Here is a 16,931-nt window from a genome sequence, read left to right on the forward strand (position 1 = left end):
GAAGTTTCAAGGCTTTGAATCAAATTGTGCAAGATGGCTGTGCATACATATGAGGGAACAAAACACCTTACATCTGTGATCCAGGCGGTAGTGTCTTACTGCCTTTTCAAGTTTTGTTTTTATCAGTAAAGATGAGTTCATGAGTCTGAACAAAATATCTGTGGTTTAGGTGGTTTTCTGATCATATGTATAGTGTTGTATCAAACGACTGAAAAAGTGGTAGCTAAAGAAAGAAATCTGTTAAAAAAAAAACAAAACAAGCCAAACCAAAAACCCTGGAAGACTATAAAGATATACTTTTTTTCTATCCTGTATACACTCCATCATGTTTATATTAATATGAAGGAGTACAAGGGATGGATTTCTTTAACTCATCAATCTGCAGGTGTGTATTGTAAATCAAGATTTTGGGAAGGTCGGCTTCTCTAATTTTTCTGTGTCATACTGGTACTCCCAGCTTGCTTTTGTCTTTTTATGAAGACAGCCTCAGGAGTGCTGCTGAAGATTGTTGGCCCAAATTTACTCATACTGCTCCACCTTTTTTTTCATTTGCTTACTTGCATAATCAGTATTTCACTTTTCAACGCAGTGTACTTCATATGAACAACAACAACAAAAAAAAAATAGAAGAGAAATGCTATTTTTTTCTGAATAATATCCTTATTGTGAAAGGTTAAGGTGGAAAATGCTAACTTTACAGGAAGCCCAGAAAAATCGGTGTCTTGTTTAGGTTTTTTTTCCCCTTTAATTGATATTTTCACTTTGAGATTTGAAATCCTGTTAACATTTTGTGATGTTGATGCAGACTTAATAGACTTCTTGGTAAAATGTATTTGAATTTTGTGTGGCATTCTTGAATCCTGATCTGAGCTGGGATGACCTTCCCTCTGCCTGGAATTGTGTTGCTGAACAGCTATGTGCTGCTGGCTTTTAATTTTCCCTCAGTTATCTACTTGTGTTCAGTTTTAGAGGAGGGATGTGTATCTAACTGGGAATGCAAATATTGTAAGTATAGGCTTTGTTTCAGAGAATTATTCGAGCGAGAGCCTTTGTTTTAAACAAATACCTGTATTTTCTTTATTTGCACTTAACTAATACATCTCTAGGTGGCGATAGGACACACGGTACTTTTTCTGTCGGAAAAGCGGCTGTTAACAGACTGCTTGCAGTTTGTTTTGTGTTGGGTTTTTTGGGGGGTTCGTTTTTTGGTTGTTGATGTTGTTGCTGGTTTTGGGGTGTTGTTTGGTTGGTTCTTTTGAATTCTCCCTGTAAAAGTACATACAGAATTGCAGCTCTTTGGCTCTTGAATTAGAGGGGCCAGTGCCTTGGAACAAACAAAGGATAATTTATGTTCAGTTTTACAGATATTAGATTCATAGAACATCAGGTTGGAAGGGACTTCAAGGATCATCTGGCACAACCTTTCTAGGCAAAGCATGACCTAGACTAGGTGTCCCAGCACCCTGTCCAGCTGAATCTTAAAAGTGTCTAGTGTTGAGGAATCCACCACTTCCCTGGGGAGATTATTCCAGTGGTGGATTGTTCTCATTGTGAAAAACTTTCCTCTTGTGTCCAGTTGGAATCTTCTTGGGATTAACTTGTGCCAACCACCCCTCATCTTTTTCTGTGTGACGCCTTGTAAGAAGAGAGTCTCTATCTTCTTTTTAGCCATCCTTTAAATACAGCAACATGATGATAAAGTCTCCCCTGAGACTTCTCTAGGCTGAATAAACCCAGCTATCTCTGCCAAAGATAATGCCAGCCAGTTACCTTCATTTTTGGTTAAAACAATGCATGACACTGAACATAAAAAGAAGGCTGAATTGCCCAATGTCTGTGTTTATCAGTACTTGTAACCAGCACCAGGTGCCAAGAAGTGTGCTGGTCTGGACAGTTCCGAGGTCCCAGCAGGCAGGAGGCCTCCACCACTCAGGGAAGGGCTGGTGCTTGTGGAAGGGGGCAACCGTAGGCAAAATTCCAAAGGTTTTACTGATGATTTGCTGCTTTTCAACTTAATTAAAATACAGTCTGTGTGAAACCCATCTGACAGTGCTGTTCCCTTCAGTAATTCTTTTAGTAGCTTGTGTCCACTCAATTCCCCCAAAGAAATTTGAAGTATTTTGATTTTTATCTCATGAAAAACTTAGGTACAAACTTTTCCCTTTTTTTGATATCTTCATTACCTGAGTGTGTTCAGAAGGAATTTGCTATAACAGTTGTCGACATTGGGATGTTGTGTAAAGCAGTGTAGAAAATCCAATATTATCTAATTCACTGGAAACTTGTTATGAAACAAAAATTAGAATTAATAGTATTACTAAAAACTTGCTAAGGAATTCCAGTTCTATCTACATGCTTAACACAGGTCACAGGTATCTGCCTTATAACTGAAATTGTCTGTTACAGATCTCTTCCACAGTGTATGGAAAAATACTTAGTTGTTCTGTCTGGGTTTTTTTGTTTGATTGTTTTAGGGTTTTCTTCGTTGCTTAGAGATGCCTTTTACTGAAATTTAACTGTATTTAGGAAAAAATATATAAACTGGGGATCCCACATAATAACATACCATTATATTTTCTACTGACTGTGGTATACCCGTCTGCCTGGAGAGGGCCACAGAAATACAGGGAAGAGAAGTCTACTCCTAGCTGAGGTCAAGTAAAAAGAAGTTGTTTTGCATATGTATTATTTTGTTTTAGAACATGTGAAGGTGTTAAATAAAGGAAAAGTGCATAGAGGATACTAGTTTTGCAGTGTGATAAACTGCGTATCCTTGAAGCATCTTTTTTTTTTCCATGCTTTCTCGTTTGACAGTTAAATATATTAAGCTGGAAATAAGACTCAGATGATGTGCCACTTCTTGCAGTTCAAAAGTAATATATTTTATGAAATACACTGAAAAATCATTGGTGATTTGTACCGCGCATTTAAAACTTAGGATTTCAAAATTACAGTTTAAACCTTAGCACCCAATTATTTATTTTTTTTAATGTACTGTAAGCCCCTAAATCCTTTGTCATTGTCTCTTCTTCAGTGCACTGGTTCTGAAAGATTTGCGTATGATAATCTCATGAAAGTCTTTAATATGGCTTTTCAAATTACATGTGCAAAACATGATTAAACCAGCATAAGAATTGTTCTGCTTATTTTAACAATTAATATTAAAAGGCTGGATTTATACTTATTATAATTACATTTTTAACTGATTTTTAAATTGTCTGCCTAGACGCTTGAATACATTCCTATCCTTTCTAAGAAGCTCTGGGCTTTTGATTGGGCAAAAACCATTCACTAGTTGTTCTGGGACTTCTTGAGTGGAGTCTTTGTAGTAGATTGAAAAACTCTCAAGTATCCGTTTCTGTCAACTTTTTTGTCTTTAGACTTGTCAAGCAAAAATGCATAAAATTAAGTGGGAAATTGTCCATGCCCCATTAAGATTTCTCTTCCTCTTCACAAACAGCTGCTGAAATACAAAGAATACTACATCAGCTTGGAACACCACAAGACACTCCTGAGTTAAGGCAACAGCTGTGAGTACTTCACATGAAAAGGTTTAATTTCATTGCATTGTAAAGTCTGCTGGTAGGTGTTGAGGTGGGCTTTTTGTTAAGCAGAGTGCTTGATCTCACCGAGAAAGGCAAGGATAGAGAAATACTTGAAACTTAAATGTTGAGATGGGCCTTTTAAAATTAATCTTGAATAGTCTGTAAACTAGAATCAGCTGTTTTGCCCATGTAAATTGCCTGCAGTATCAATACATGGGTAAAACTTATTCTGTATGTCAGCCAAGGGAAAATGGCAGGACAATATCGCTCTTTAAAAAATAAACATCCGTACACTTCAGTCAACTCTTCAAATCTGTCTAAGTTTCACAAGGTAATTAATATACTGGGGGGGCTTTTGTGAGATCTAATAGCTGAGGAGAGAAGGGAATGTCTTTTTAGTGATGAAAGCTACAGTAAGGGATAATACTATAAAATAAACATGTACCAGAAATACTAAAATAGCAGAAGTGAAATAAGGCTCCAAGGCAGATGCTGTGCTGTAGTTCAGTCACCTGAAGGTGGACTTTTGTTAGTATGCCACTAACAGAGACAGCTCTCTCCTTCTCTTCATGGTCTAATGAACTGGTACAATTTTTTCCATTAAACTCCTCTACCACATTAATCTCAGGATCATAAATGCGCATAAGCGATGTATTGTGCTAACCCTGTGGGTGAGACAGTCGGCAGTTTTCAGCATAGTTAATGCTGAACTGTGGCCATTGAATAGTAGTAGGAGGTGTGTATTGGACCAAAGGCATCCCATTCATTTTATGTGAACAGCCATATTGCTTTGTAATAGCCTAAGTTTAGGGACCCTAATGTTAGTCAGGTACCATGCATATCCTACTGGAGACTGTGAATAGGTGAAGATCAACATACACAGTTTATGCAATAACCAGATAGAATCTAAGCATAAATTCACAACTGAACAGGACAGAAACTATTGTGAAGGACATATTCCGCTCTCTTTATAGAAGTAACATTTATAGTAAGCTTCCTTGAGGTTTTTATCTGTCCATTTTTCACTTGCCTGAACATTCGGCCTTTCCTTTCATGTTGGTACTTATATGAAGAGTTATTTGGTTATTTTAATATTTATATTGATTGTTTGCTAATAGCTTTTCAGATAAAACCTTTTTATATACACTGGGGAGGAGGATGCAAAAGCAGATAAAGAATTTGAGTTGCTCCAGGAAATAAATACGAAGATTGATAAAGGAGTGTGTGATAACATCAAAAGCAAAGAGACAAAAAAAAACCCAAAAAGGCAATGCTGTTGAAGACAGGCTTCTTTTTAACTACTGTTAAAGCTGCTAGTAAATAGTGAAGTTTTCAGCTAAGTTTACAGCTATTGTATCGTGGGAGAATATAGATCTCTCTTGTTAAGCTTTCACAGTGTTTCCTGTAGTTAGTCTAATTTGGAAATGACCAGGTGTTTCCAACTATTGATAGCCTCAAAAGGACCATAAAAGTGTGTTTTGAAAAGTGAGTAATGGTGCTGTCACGCTGAGGAACACACCTTCTTCAGCATCTGTCCCAACTGGAATCCCTGATGTCACACCCTTTACAGTGAAGAACAGAGTAAAGATGGCTTCCTGCACTTTAAGAGAAGTGTTCATTACTGCTGTGTTTCTGAGAATCAGTGAAATTCAAACAAAGTAACCTAATGGTCTCTAATGAAACTTTGCGTTTGGTTTTAGGCAACAGAAGCAACAATACACCAACCAGCTTGCCAAAGAAACTGACAAACACATTAAAGAATTTGGATCTTTGCCTGCAACAAGTGAACAGGTATAAAACCAAAGAGCATGCCTTGTTTGACTGTCATGTTGGCTCATGTAGAGTATTTGAGTGACTTCAGTTTTGCATGCCTATTTTTGTGCTTCTCACCAGGCTTTCAAAGCACTGCTTAGTTAGTCGACGTATTTGCACAACAGGGACAGTGTTGCAGCCTGTACTTGTCCCAGAGTTGGTTTTATGTATCAGGAATGAGGTAGTTTGCCTGAAATGGTAGGAATCAAGCCCTGTGCCTGTGCCTGTCACTGTGCCTGTGATTTCAGGTAATTGGGCACTTTGCAATCTGTTGCAGTGATGCTGGCTCTGCAAGCACTCTGACTGCTTCCGCGGTGAAGGAGTCAGGACAGGCAGCCAGTCCTGTTCACCCACTGTCCAAATAACATGATTATGCACAGTACATATGTCACTCTGGTCAGCATATGTGCTATGTCTTGTGCACAGGCTTTTCCTTTTTTTGAGAGAGGTGGGCAGGAGTTGTTGCTGAAGCAACTTGTGAAGTCTTTAAATGGCTTCTTTCCCAGGTCTATGTAAAATCTTGTCAGAAGTTAACATGGCTGTTGTCATTAGCATACTCCTGTCTGCCACTGTACGGTTTCATATCCTTGCAAAGTCTTTCTCTTAAATAAGGGAAGAGCAACAGCATCCCTGAAAACATGTTCAGGTTATTGTTATTCAGACAACTTGCCTGGTCAGTGGCTGGTTAGCAAGGAGCCTTTAGGAAAATGAATTATCTTGAAATGCTGAATTCAAATGGCAGGCCATGATCCATGTGTGCCCATCCTGTCAAACCGTAACCTTCAAATAGAGGTGTTAAAACTTGGTCTTGGTGTATAACCTCTAGTTCAGGCAAAACATGTTTGGGTTGGTTAATTTTTAATTTTTTTTTTTTGTTTTATGGTTTCTCTCTCTTGGAGCTGGAAAACTGGTGGTGAGATGTTTACTGCTTAATTTTACTTCTTTTATCATGAGCATCTTCATCAAATCTACCTCCTGATGAAATGCATAAATAACAGATTGCTGAATGGCAAATTATAGCCTCTCAGAAATGTGGAAGGAAGGGTTGATGTAATGTTTGTCTTTAGGGAAATATGGCAGAGGCTTTCCTGAGTGCCCAGTATTTCTCTTTCCTTCCCTACATTCTTAGAAAATAATAATAATAATAATAGAAAAGCCTGAAAGGTTAGAACAGGTATTTTTGTACCAGTTCTTAAGCACTTCGGGGGCATATGAACCCACTTCTAGATGCAGCTCAATATGTATTTCCAGTATTTATATAAAATACGTGTGAAGTGCCGTGTTCTTTCTTTTCTGCACCCTTCCCCCCATTCAGTCACCTTTGCATATTTTAGCATCCACAGGTTCAAAACATTTCACACTAAAACAGTATGTTTTATTATCAGCAGATAATAAGGAAGGTAGAAGCTTTCTTGTTCCTGCCTATTTGTCATTTCCAGCTGTTAAAATAAAAACATTGATTTGCTCTTTAAATGCCTCGAATTGTGATCTCAGAGGAAAGGTTTGTCCATGCAGGTACAAATGGTTTTGTAGACAGCTTTCTCTTACACCTATTTAGAAAACCAAACAAATGAGCAAGAATATATGGCTTAGCACTGAGCAGCCTTTAAATCGTAGAGCCTTGAAAAGCCTGAGCTCATTTGACTTGTTAAAACTTTTTCTCCTATAGCGTCAAAGAAAAATACAGAAAGACCGTCTTGTTGGGGAGTTTACCACAGCACTAACAAATTTCCAAAGACTCCAAAGGCAAGCTGCTGAGAAAGAAAAAGACTTTGTAGCCAGAGTAAGAGCCAGCTCAAGGGTATCTGTAAGTATCGAAAAATATGCCATTGTACTCTGTTTACAGTGGTGTTGGTGTTCTACATCAAACTGGCATCCACAATGCTGCTTACAAAAGCTCATATCTGACTCCAAATACAGCAAAATGTGTTTTTACAGTAAAGGCTGAAATAAGTTGTAATAACACCCCTGGCTTCCCCAATAATTGTTATTTTTTCCTTGTCTTTGTTACACAAAGGCATGAACTGCCCCCAGGTTCATGCTGTAATCTTGAAAAAGCAGGTTTTATTAGATTTTAAAATGCTTTTGCTAGACCTTTTAATATCAATAGATTTTTCCTGCAGGAAAGGATCACTTGACAGATTTCTATGCAGTAATAGTGGAGATACGCTGAGGAGCTTGAGATGTTGAGCTTTTCCTTGTTAGCATATCTATTTTGCCTTTTCACTCCGTGCCAAATACACATTGCTGTACTTGTAAATTTTAGCAGGCAGTTACTGAGCTGAATGTTTTTGCTTGTCTTTCAGCTTTATGCAAATGCTATATATGCTATATAGCAAAATCAGGATGAGAACATGTTAAATCACGTTTCAGTAAGAAGCTGACTTACTATAAACCTTGTAATATTGACTCATTGTAGAAATGCTGACAGTGCTTTTTTCAGGGCCATAATGTTTTATTTATACTTTTAAACACTGATCATGTAGGGTGGTGCTCCTGAAGATACCTACAAGGAAAGAACACTTGTCTCTTGGGACAGGTAGGCTGAATTTGTTAATAAGTCTTAACCTAGCTCAGAATAATAAATGGCTTGCAGAGAAGCCAGCTGCAAATTTATTTAATTATTTCTTCTGATCAATTGCCTTTTTCTAGAGGGAGTTGGAATAGGTTGTTCAATTGGGCTTTCTTCCATAGGGCAAGTGTAGAGAAGAGATAGGTGGGAAGAAAAGGAATGGTTGACATCTCCACTTTTTTCCCCATGTTTCACCTTTAGTCATCTCCTTAAGCTGTCCTAAGTCTGTATTTGGGCTTTCTGAGACCCAAGCTTAGGTAAGCAGAGTCCACCCTGCAAACAGAGCAAAACTGTTGTGATAAGCGTTCAGTGTTAACTGGGAACTCTCATTGCTTTCATAGTCTCTAAGAACTGCTTCTCAATCTCAGATTCTTTTTTGTTGGCTAGTTTCCTTTTGCCTCAGATGGATGTAAACTTTGCCTTTGTATTTATACTTGGAATTTCCAGATAGCTAGCTGAATGCTATGTACATCATTGCTACAGTGGCAGCTTCCTATACCAAAGGGGTGACTTAGACCCCTTTTTTTCCCTTGTTAGCTAGACAGGCAAGGGTAAAAATGTACATTTTGTTAACTGATAATGTAAAGTATGTGCTATGTACTTACCTGTCATTTTATTCTTCCGAGTGGTTTTTCACTGTGCCTGTTCTGTTCTGGGTGGGGATTTTTTTGTTTGATAGTCAACCACAGGCACAACAAGTGCAAGATGAAGAAATTACAGAAGATGATCTCCGTCTTATTCAGGAGAGGGAATCTTCCATTAGGCAGCTTGAGGTAAGTAGAAGTCCTTTTACAGCAGAATATGCTCTTAATGTTTTCAAAGCAAAAAATATTTTAAAGTGGCATGAACATTAATTACAGACATAAATCTTGTGGAGTTAGTATTTGTTTGTGGATGTGTGTTTTTCCTTCAAAACTACAAATAATTGCCTTTAGATGAGAAATGTGCATTAGAGCTCTTCTGTATGAAAGCTGTTTCAATACTGTTTAACTTCAGTGGTTCAGTTATGGAATAAGGGAGTGCTCATGTGATTGCAAAAAAAACCAAACCCAAAAAAACCCACATAATTTTTTTTTCAGCATAGGGGTGCTATCACATAACCTTTTTAAACAGTGAATATAAATGTAGCAAAATTACACCTTTCCTCTCAGACACTCCCAATGTATTGTTCAACGTCTTAATTTTGTAAGCAGCTTTTCTGAACATTCCTGGAAATATAGAGGTACTCTGTTTCATTTAAACTTCTGTAATTTAGGGCTTGTCAAAAAGTTAAAAACATTTAAAAATGAGATGTAAGCTACACAAAAAACCTGTCATGTGATGAAACATTGACAACAAGAGGCTTCTATGAAGGCAAAATGAATTTTTCCAGCCATTCTGGAGAAACCCATCTCTGCCATCAATAAGAAAGATGCTGGAACTAGAGTTTGTCAGGAAGTCTTGCTCATGCGTATAGCAAAATCCATTCTATCTATAAATTTTTCAGTACTCTCTTCCTTGCCACCCATATGTTAATTTACAGTAAATTGAACTAAATGTCTATCAGTCATTAGTTAAGAAGAGATCATATGGATGGTAACTTGGCATCTATCACTTCATTATAACCAGATGGTAATAGGATAGTATAATAAAGGTGCAAGAGCCTGGCCATATAATTTCTGTGAATTGTGATGCTTATGAAATTTGTGTTCAATAGGTGCACTAAAACTAACCCAAAATACTTTCTGCACATACCTTTATTAGTGTAAGTGGGTGGCTTTTAAGAAAAGTTGTCATGAGCCTTTCCCTTCAGTTAAACTAATGCAAGTATATGTGTAGCCAAGCCCTCAGCAATGAGAGATCCCATTTTAGATGTGAAGTGTACTTTGTGTGCATACTTATCCTCAGGTAGTTTGATTATGGTAAACTTGATCTCGTAGTACCAAAAGACTTCCAAGTAAACTTTTTTTTATCCTTTAGTGTAGAAAGTCATGGATATATACTCAAAAGGAGGAGGAGCTGTATTTGTATCTAAATGTACAGAGATATTAGAATATGTTATGTCAATTAATGCAATGATTGTTTCCATGCAGGCAGATATTATGGACATCAATGAAATTTTTAAAGATCTAGGAATGATGATCCATGAGCAAGGTGATGTGATAGGTAAGTCCAATTGAAACATTCTCTGAAAATTTTTTATTATGTTTCTCTGGAGAGCAGCAGTGTAGAACTTCCTTTTGCTGGAAAAATTCCTCTAATGAGAATATCAACGCTAAAGCAAATCAGGTGCAACCTAATAATGGCTAGACTGACTGAGGTGACTGGGAATACACTAAGAAGTTGTGTTTAAAATGTTGTTTAAATAATTATGTAATTTTTTGTGTGTATAAAATGTCCTTAAGAACAGATTTTTTAACTGTTTGTACCTAAAATAGGAGTTCATGTGGGCAGTTTTACTCTATTAACTAATGATATAAGTGTGCAGATTCAGCAAAGGTTCCTGCTTTGCCCCCCATGCAGGCAGGTTTATTCTTTTAAAGAAATGTGATTAGAAAATATATTTTCTGAGTCTGCTGCTAAACCATGCTGTTGTCTGTGTCCAGCATACATTTTCAAATATTTTTCTATCACTTTAGCCCATAACCTGTTCGTATTTTTCCTGCGAAAAATAAAAAACAAATTATCTGTGTCAGCATGATAGAATACCAAATTAGTCATGGCTCTTGGGCTGTTCTGTGTGTCCGTTTCCTCTGATTTCATACACTTTAGGACTTTTTTAATCTGAGCAGAGGGTAATCAGTGGGAAGTTGGAGGACAAGTAAAAAGCTGGGGGGGGGTATTAAAATGAAAAGAAAAAAGTAGGATCAGTGAAAGTTTTCTACCTCATAAGTATAGCGTGGACCAAACTTCCATAAATCAAGATACAAAACTTTGTGTACTGATGAAGGGAAGACAAAGCAGTTGGGGGGCAACTATTACATATGCTCTCAAGTGTATTTCAGCATTCCAAACCTTTGGCTAGGTTATGACTGACCAAAATTTTTAACTCTTCCCATATAAAATAAAGACAGCATAGAAGCCAATGTGGAGAATGCAGATGTACATGTGCAGCAAGCAAACCAGCAGCTGTCAAGAGCAGCAGACTACCAGGTAATGTCAGTGCCTACTGCCAGTTGTGTGTCCTTTCTCAGTAGTCTTGACTTCCAGTTTCTTCTGCAGTTTAGATTTCCTCAAGGCTTGGAGACTTCCTTAAAGGTTTATGTTAGACTACCATGGTATTATATTAGACTACCGTGGTACTTCTGGGTCGCTATAAAACAAAAGTCAGTGACCTCTGAAAGCTGTGAGTTTCCTGTAAAATTAGCCAGGCTGTTTCAGAGCACCTGGAGCTTTGTTTAAAAAACAAATCAAAACCACCTAAACAAACAGAACCCCCAACACACCAACCTCTCCTTTTACAGCTCAAGAAATAAAAAGTTCCTGTATATGGAGAGCAAGCCTCTAAAGATAACTGGAGGACTAGGGAAGATAGGCAGGGAAGTCTTCTGAAGGTGCTGCTAGTTAGCACCGATTTTTTTGCTGCCTAAAATCTTCTCAAAGCCAGATATATACAGCTTCTGTTAGTTGCTACCCTGATGCTAAAAACCTATTTCAAAATCTCCAACTTTTTTTTTTTAAAAGCCTTTTCAATACCCTTAAATGCCATTTCTGTTGAACATTTTTGAAACTCGTTAGAAATAATCTTATTAGTAATAAATCTTCCATCTTAAGTCAGAGTTAGTCCTGGGACTTTTTTTTTTTTTTTTTTTAATCCCCTAATGTGTTAGTAAAGCCAGCACAGTAAATCAATGACAAAATGTCTGAAGGATTGCCTGCTGATTCCAGAAGTGAGAGAGGGAAAGGAATGAATGCATCCTTGAACTGTATTCTAGGTGAAAGTAACTGGCACATTAAGTATGGTGGTTGGCTCCTGTCACGATACTAACAAAGTTCAGGAAAAAACACCCAGGCAGAAGAACCTCAGCCAAGTAGAGCAAAGCCTGGCTTTGCTTCTGCAGCTGTGGCCTGGAATCCCGAGATCTGAGTGTTGTTACAACTTGGCTATCAGCACAAGCTTGTGAAACCCACTTGTAATTTCCTTTCCTGCTGTGAAGGAAACCTTTAGATTCCATGGCCTTTAGATAAACGATGACAGACTGCTGCAAGTCTTGGATGCTTTGGTATCTCAACTTACAGACCTGTATGGAAGATGTGAAAATTCTGAGTCTCTAGTTTTCTCTAGTCTCTAGGTTTCTCTCTTTTTTTTTTTTTTTTTTTTTTGGGGTGTGTGTGTTGGGTTTTTTTAAGAGCATGTTGCACTTAAACTTGACAAAAACAACTTTAAAATAACGCTGTCAGTAGATGCAAAGCCAGTCTTCCACAAGTCTAAAATTGCCGTCTGTTGTCCCCTTCTGCATATACATTAATAGTCTTTTTTTTTTTTTCTTTCTAACAGACCATTTCTGCCTCCTCTACTATGCAGATTGTCTGTTTTCCTCTATATGTGGTCATCTGCTCTCTCATGTTTTCTTTCCAGCAGTGTTCTAGTTATATCCATTTATTATGTTACTTACATTCTCTTTCATTAGTTTATTATGTATGCCAGAAAATACCACTGAAATCATTCTCCTGAATGATAGAGCCATAAAAGTAAGTTGTGGATAACTTTGCTCTTTTTTCTTGAGTAACTTTATATGACTCATTAGTAAGGACACAATTTAGTTAAGTTGCACAAGCAATAGGACCTTAAAAGCATTTGAATAGTCTTCTGATGTGTTGGTGCAGTTTTCAATCAACTTGGGTTTGTTGGTTTTTTTTTGCTCTATTGGCAGCAAAGATCCCGAAAGAAGATGTGCATCCTCATCATTGTACTTGCTGTTGGAGTATTGCTTCTTGGAATCATCCTATGGTTAGCTATAAGATAAGCCTCTAGAGAAAGTGTTGTAATTGGTATTTAAATTATGAAAGAAAATTCCTAGTCATGGTTTGTTCATCATGAAGCTGAATAAAATAATAGTCCTGTACTTCATCATGTTTACTTTTTTAATGACTTTTTGTTTTAACCTGAGAAGTAACGTCCTCAGTACTACCATCAGTATAACTGCCTGCCCTCTTGGACGTGGGTGCTGTCTTACCACAAAAAAAAACAAAGTCATAAACTGTTCTATTAATTTAAATGTAAAAACCTCTTAAGGTTTAGGGGGCTAATCAAAATCCTGATACTTTGCTTTGATCGGGCAGGCAATTATCTTTTGGGATATTGCTAAATGTTGCTGCCAAAACAAACTCAAGAATTGTTGCTTGAGGCAATGAATTCACATCTCAGAATTTATTTTTAAGTTAGAAATGTCTTTCTAGCTCACTTTTTGTCCCACTCATTTGCCCATTTGATATGGGTCATTCAAAAATAAGATGTAGGTTGCTGAAGTTGGTGTGATACCTGTTTTATAACTGAAGCCTTTGAATTAAGCATTCAGTTTGCCTGAAATCTTTTAGATGCTTCATTTATCTCTGTACCTGGCATTGAGCATGTTTATGCCTTGAAGCCTCCTGCAAAGGTAGGTAGGGTGGATGATGTAATTATGTGGATTTTTTGTTTCAGTTCTTGCATTAAGAAACATTCTGTTTTATGTGCACACGTTTGGTATCTTTGCATCTGAAGTGTGCATCAATGAGCTTGGCTACATGAAAATAAGCTCTGTGAATTCTTAGGCTTACTGGGAAGAATAGAAGTTCCCAACTTCCTAACTGCACTTGAATGTCACTGTTCTGAAACTGCTGTGATTCGGTTTCTGTGAACAGATCCAAAGTAGTATGTGAGGTCTTTCATACAGCTGAAGAAAAGAAGATTACGAGTTCAATTCCAAGTTCAATAGTGGTATTTGAAATGAAGGTGAAGTCAACTGAACTTATTCAAATTGTTTAAGACATTTGATGTGTATAGCCTTTAAAATGACCTTTTTCCTTTTGTGCCATTTTGTACTAATATATTAAAAAATTTTTTTGCCAATTAACCTATTTGCCTTTTTAAGTGATCTTGATGAACTAATCTGAAAAGTGTACAGAAGAAAAAGTTACTTAATCTGTATTTTATAAAGTTCTTGTACACCAGACTGATAGAGAATGCACTGTTTACATGGTGAGATATGAAATATTATTTGGGAACAATCTAACTGTAAGCATAAATGGACTTCAGAATTGTAACCATGAGAAGCCAAAATAAAGGTCTTTTAAAGAGTATGTGTTCTAGTAGTTCCTTTTTTTTTGGGATCTGTCTTTACAAGCACAGCTGTTGTCTTTGCCTTTATGTAAATGACTGAAACTTCTCCAAACAACTCCAGAGAACTTCAGTTCTGCTGGCTGATCAGCCCAGAGGGACCTCTGTCCCTGTGCTGCATTTCTCATGGTTCATGAAAATGCTCCTGGTTCTTGCATTCCCACCTGAGCCCAGTGTCAGGAGGAAAGACTGCTCTGCTCTGCATGGGTGCTGAGGATAGACTGTTTCTAGCTCTTCTTTGGCATAGCATGAATTTTGAGGGATGGCAATCCATGGTGCAGGAAGGAGGCTTGTGCTGTATTTGGATTCCAAAAGCAATGGAGGAAAAATAAGTCCTGTGAAGCTGTATGATCATGTTCTGCGTAATGTGGGAAAAGTCTCTGAGATTAAAAGGGGAATTGAAGTTGCCGTATGGACTCTTGTGTGCTGAGATTCCAGTGACTACTATTCCTGTGTCTGCCTTTGTGCTGTGAGTGAAGCTGGGACCCTATATACCCTTACTTGATGAATAACCATAAGATATACTTTGGGCCACTGCCAGCCATAGTAAGGCTGGCACTACTGATGCTAATGCCTTTTTTTTTTGTTTCCAGACTGCGCTAGTCTAATTTAGAAGAGCAGTCAGCGTTTTGGCTGAGTAGCTTTCTTACCAGTGAACTGTCTAGAACTGTCTTTGGAAGTTTCCCAACTTTAATTTACAATATTGTAAACAGGCACAAGGGAATGGCCTGATCCTATTTGCCCAGGTGATACTTTTAACTGTTGCAATATCTCATACCTGCTTCTGTCAGTGACTGGTTACACTGACCTGCTGGGGAAGGAAAAGCACCACTTCAACAACAGGTCTTCAGCTCTGACTCCTGGCAGATCACAAATTCTGGCTAGGCTTGATACTTGTCACATTTTGTATGCATTGCAATTTGTCTGGTTGGTTGGTTTTCTGCTGGGAGGGTTCTCTACTAAAAGGCTTACCAATTTGAAGAATATTGCTCATTTTGGGATGAAATGGTGTATTTACTGAGTGCTTATTTACCTTAAAAAGGGAAGAATACCCTGCTTACTGAGTTTATGCTGCAGTGACTGCAAAGCAGAATAGCCAGTACATAAAGCTCCCTCCATCAGGAGCTGGCTGGTGAGAATGAATCTGAGGCAACCATTTTGAATAACTTAGAAATTCTGCAAGTTGCACAGCACTGCATTTCCCAAATCCCTGATGAAACCTGCTGCCTCTGTTCTTGTTCTGTGTCTGATTTTTCTGCTTGTCTTTACTTCCCACATCAGTTGGCTCTTTATTTTCAGAGTCATGTGCCTGTTCAGCTGCTCTCTGATGGTAGTGGCTTGGGTGCTGCTGGGGAGAAGAGCACTGCCGAGAACCATGGTGCATGCATTGCTCGCTTTCATTCATGATCTACTGCTTATGGCATAGGGGTGCCTCCCCCATGTGCTCTCAGATGAAAGATTTCTTCCTTTCTTGAATCCCAGTGGAGGATTTTTGGAGCCCTTTTCTTCTGGAAGAGATGATGGGCTGGCCAGCTGTTAGAAGTCCTGGGAATATCCCTTCTTGGGCAGCCAGTGGTGGGCTGGCTGGGTCCAGCAGGTTGGGCTGCTCCTGTCCCATCCATGAGGCAGGGGTGGGGGCAGTCAGCATAGCAGTGTTGACACACACAAGCTCCTGTACCTGTAGGCTTCAGTGCCCTAAGTGCTTACTAAGAATCATGGTGCTATTAATTTTCTAACTTGATTAGGCAGAAACAAATTGTTTTGGGGGTAGGGGGGTGGGGGGTGTATTTAAAGTGTCGATGTTGGAGGGCATTAATAATTCTTTTTAAGCTGCTTTTATGGTGTTCCTTTCTATCTTTTCTCTCCCCTGAATGCATACATTCTTGAACATATAAAATGCAATTTTGAAGTATTTAAAGAAAGCTTTGATATCTATTAAGAACCAAGTAAAACATCTGAATGTAACATGTATGAGTCAATGTTTTTGGAACAAAGATTTTGGCTGTTCCAAATTATCCATCAATGTCTGTCAGATTAGCAAGGTCAAAAAATGCAATCAAAGCACCCTTCATTTTACTGAAGGAACCTGGTAAGAATCGTTCCTTTGTAGTTATCTTAACCACACATCAGGGGTGCTTTTCTATTCTTTCCTGCTTTTTCAAAGAGCTGAAAATCACAGGGGCAGACAGCTTTTTAAAGTCTCCCCTGGTCCTCCCCCTCCTTGCATCTCCCCTCTTTGGAAATTGCTCTTGATAATCAGCAGGGTGTACAATATCCCCAAACTAACCTCATACCAAGAGCTGCCTGAAGTCATACACACACACTGTGTGCATATAGTCGGCAAATATGTTTGATGTCAGAGCTATGGGCTAGATTTGGGGCATCAAAAGAATTTTGAAACCATGAAAAAATACTAATCTTGGGAAGTAAGGGGTCAAAAGCTGAGGGGAGGGAGATAATGTCATAATCTGTTAGCAAAGTTTGAAAGATCAAGTTACCACTATAGCTGATGACTGTTTTGGGATGTTTCAATGACTGTTTGTGTTGCTGGGTATCACGTTTGGAAGAGATTACTTGCTGTGCTTTTGTTTAGTTTTGGTTGAACCCATTTGATGCTTTCAGGAGCAGAAGGTTAGTGAGACAGGAAAGAACAGGGATCTCTTTGCTGCTGGATATCAACAGTTGATGACTTTCTGTTTCTTCT

At 38.1% G+C, this 16,931-nt stretch overlaps 1 protein-coding gene across 3 annotated transcripts in view; it reads left to right on the top strand.

Moving 5' to 3' along the window:
• Positions 1-14,160, top strand: part of STX7 (syntaxin 7) — a 32,072-nt gene extending 17,912 nt beyond the window's left edge. For 2 of the 3 annotated variants that reach the window (XM_080616913.1, XM_080616914.1), the window contains exons 3-10: positions 3,461-3,530; positions 5,246-5,336; positions 7,027-7,164; positions 7,844-7,896; positions 8,609-8,702; positions 10,002-10,074; positions 10,979-11,061; positions 12,407-12,751. In XM_080616913.1, the coding sequence (XP_080473039.1) occupies positions 3,461-3,530; positions 5,246-5,336; positions 7,027-7,164; positions 7,844-7,896; positions 8,609-8,702; positions 10,002-10,074; positions 10,979-11,061; positions 12,407-12,583 (779 nt within the window). In that variant the 3' untranslated portion in view covers positions 12,584-12,751. Of the gene's footprint in view, positions 1-3,460; positions 3,531-5,245; positions 5,337-7,026; positions 7,165-7,843; positions 7,897-8,608; positions 8,703-10,001; positions 10,075-10,978; positions 11,062-12,406; positions 12,752-12,782 lie in introns of those variants that run through there. The other variant, XM_080616915.1, reaches the window with a different exon arrangement.
• Positions 14,161-16,931: the final 2,771 nt, after the last annotated feature.

The sequence above is a fragment of the Psittacula echo genome, assembly GCF_963264785.1.
Source record: "Psittacula echo genome assembly, chromosome: 4".
Lineage (NCBI taxonomy): Eukaryota > Metazoa > Chordata > Aves > Psittaciformes > Psittacidae > Psittacula > Psittacula echo.